Source organism: Aureococcus anophagefferens (assembly GCF_000186865.1).
Source record: "Aureococcus anophagefferens unplaced genomic scaffold AURANscaffold_299, whole genome shotgun sequence".
In the NCBI taxonomy this organism is placed as follows: Eukaryota; class Pelagophyceae; order Pelagomonadales; family Pelagomonadaceae; genus Aureococcus; species Aureococcus anophagefferens.
Genome location: NW_008705829.1, coordinates 6,210 through 7,677, shown reverse-complemented (window position 1 = coordinate 7,677; position 1,468 = coordinate 6,210). Strand labels below are relative to the sequence as shown.

Genomic DNA, 1,468 nt, shown 5'->3' with positions numbered 1-1,468 from the left:
TGGTCGACCGGCCCAGCACCCGCCGAGGCAGCCCGAGACCCGCGGCCTCGAGACGCCCCACTTCATGTACCGCTCCGAGGCCGCGCAGGACCCGCTCGCGGACGGCTGGAGCCACGACCCGGCCAAGGCGCGCGCCTCGAAGTCCGTCGTCGGCGTCCTCTTCGACGACCTCCGCAGGCTCGTCCCGGGCCTCGTCGAGCGCGTCCGTAGGGAGCTGCCCGAGCCGGCGCGCGACCCGGCCCTCGTCCTCCTCGACGGGCCCAAGGACCTCGTCGACCTCGCGAGAGAGACGGAGAAGCGCTGGAACAACGGCACTCGGGACGCGCTCAAGAGCGCGGAGCAGCGCCGCCTCGAGGCCACGGAGGCCGCGAAGAAGGACGCCGCGCTCGCCGACGGCCTCGACGCCGCGCTCAAGCTCGTCGACGACGACCTCCGCGCGGAGACGCGGCGCCTCCGCCGGGAGGCGCGCGTCGCCCTCGGCCTCGAGCAGCCCGAGGTCGCCGTCTTCGACGCCCTCCACGCCCTTCGCGCCGCCCGGTGCGCCTACACCTGCGTCGACTGGTTCTTCCAGCGCGAGGCCGACACGACGTGGCGCGCGAAGCACTTCGTCTGGGAGGTCGCCGGCGACTTCCTCCTCGACTACAAGCTCACCATCAAGAACGTCGCAACGACGGGCTTCGCCGCCGCCTACCAATCCGCCGCCTGAACACATAAGCCATCAACTGTAGGGTCCTCAACTTGATGCGACTTCCTAAGTATACCCGACCACGTCCAGGAACACGTCGCTCGCCCGAGCCGCGTCCGCGTCGCGCGACGCGGCCGCGGCGAGGCCCGCGAGCTCGGCGATGTAGACGGGCATGGAGTGGGGCCGGAGGTACGCGGCGTTGGCGAAGGAGCCCTCCGTCGCGTAGACGAGCGCGTCCGCGCAGCCGTCGCGCGCGGGCGCGCGCGCGGCCTGCGCGGCCGTCTCCGAGCCCAGGAACGCGTAGGTGCCGCCGCAGAGCACGAGCTGCTCGTCTCTCACGTGGCCAAAGGGCGCGGCGCCGCCCAGGGTCGTCGCCAGGAACGCGGGCGGCAGCGACGGCACGGGGTCGTCGAGCGTGTTCACGCGCGTGAGCGGCAGGGCGTCCGCGAGCGCGCGGCCCGCGGGCGTCGCCGCGTAGCCGATCCGCGGGCAGCCGAAGGCGACGACGGACGCCGGCGGCGACCCCTCGGCCGCGAGCGCCAACCCGATGAGCGTCGCCACCGCGCCGCCGAGCGAGTGGCCGACGAGCTCGAGCTCCGCGCCGCCGTCGAGGTCGAGGACGGGGCGCAGCGCCTCCAGGACGCCGGCGGCGACCTTCGCGAAGCCGCCGTGGACGACCCAGCCCGTGCCGCCGAGGTCCGCGAGCGAGCACTCGAGGTTCGTGAGCACGTCGTCGGCCGTGCTCGTGCCCTTGATCACGACGACCTGCCGCGCCGCGCCGAA

General features: G+C 74.0%; 1 protein-coding gene across 1 annotated transcript in view; it reads left to right on the top strand.

Annotated features, from left to right (window-relative positions):
- Positions 1-1,468, top strand: part of AURANDRAFT_68689 (hypothetical protein) — a gene marked incomplete at both ends in the record, with an annotated part of 8,905 nt that overhangs the window by 1,263 nt on the left and 6,174 nt on the right. Inside the window, one exon of the mRNA XM_009044404.1 lies at positions 89-661. Coding sequence (XP_009042652.1) covers positions 89-661 — 573 coding nt within the window. The remainder of the gene's footprint in view (positions 1-88; positions 662-1,468) is intronic.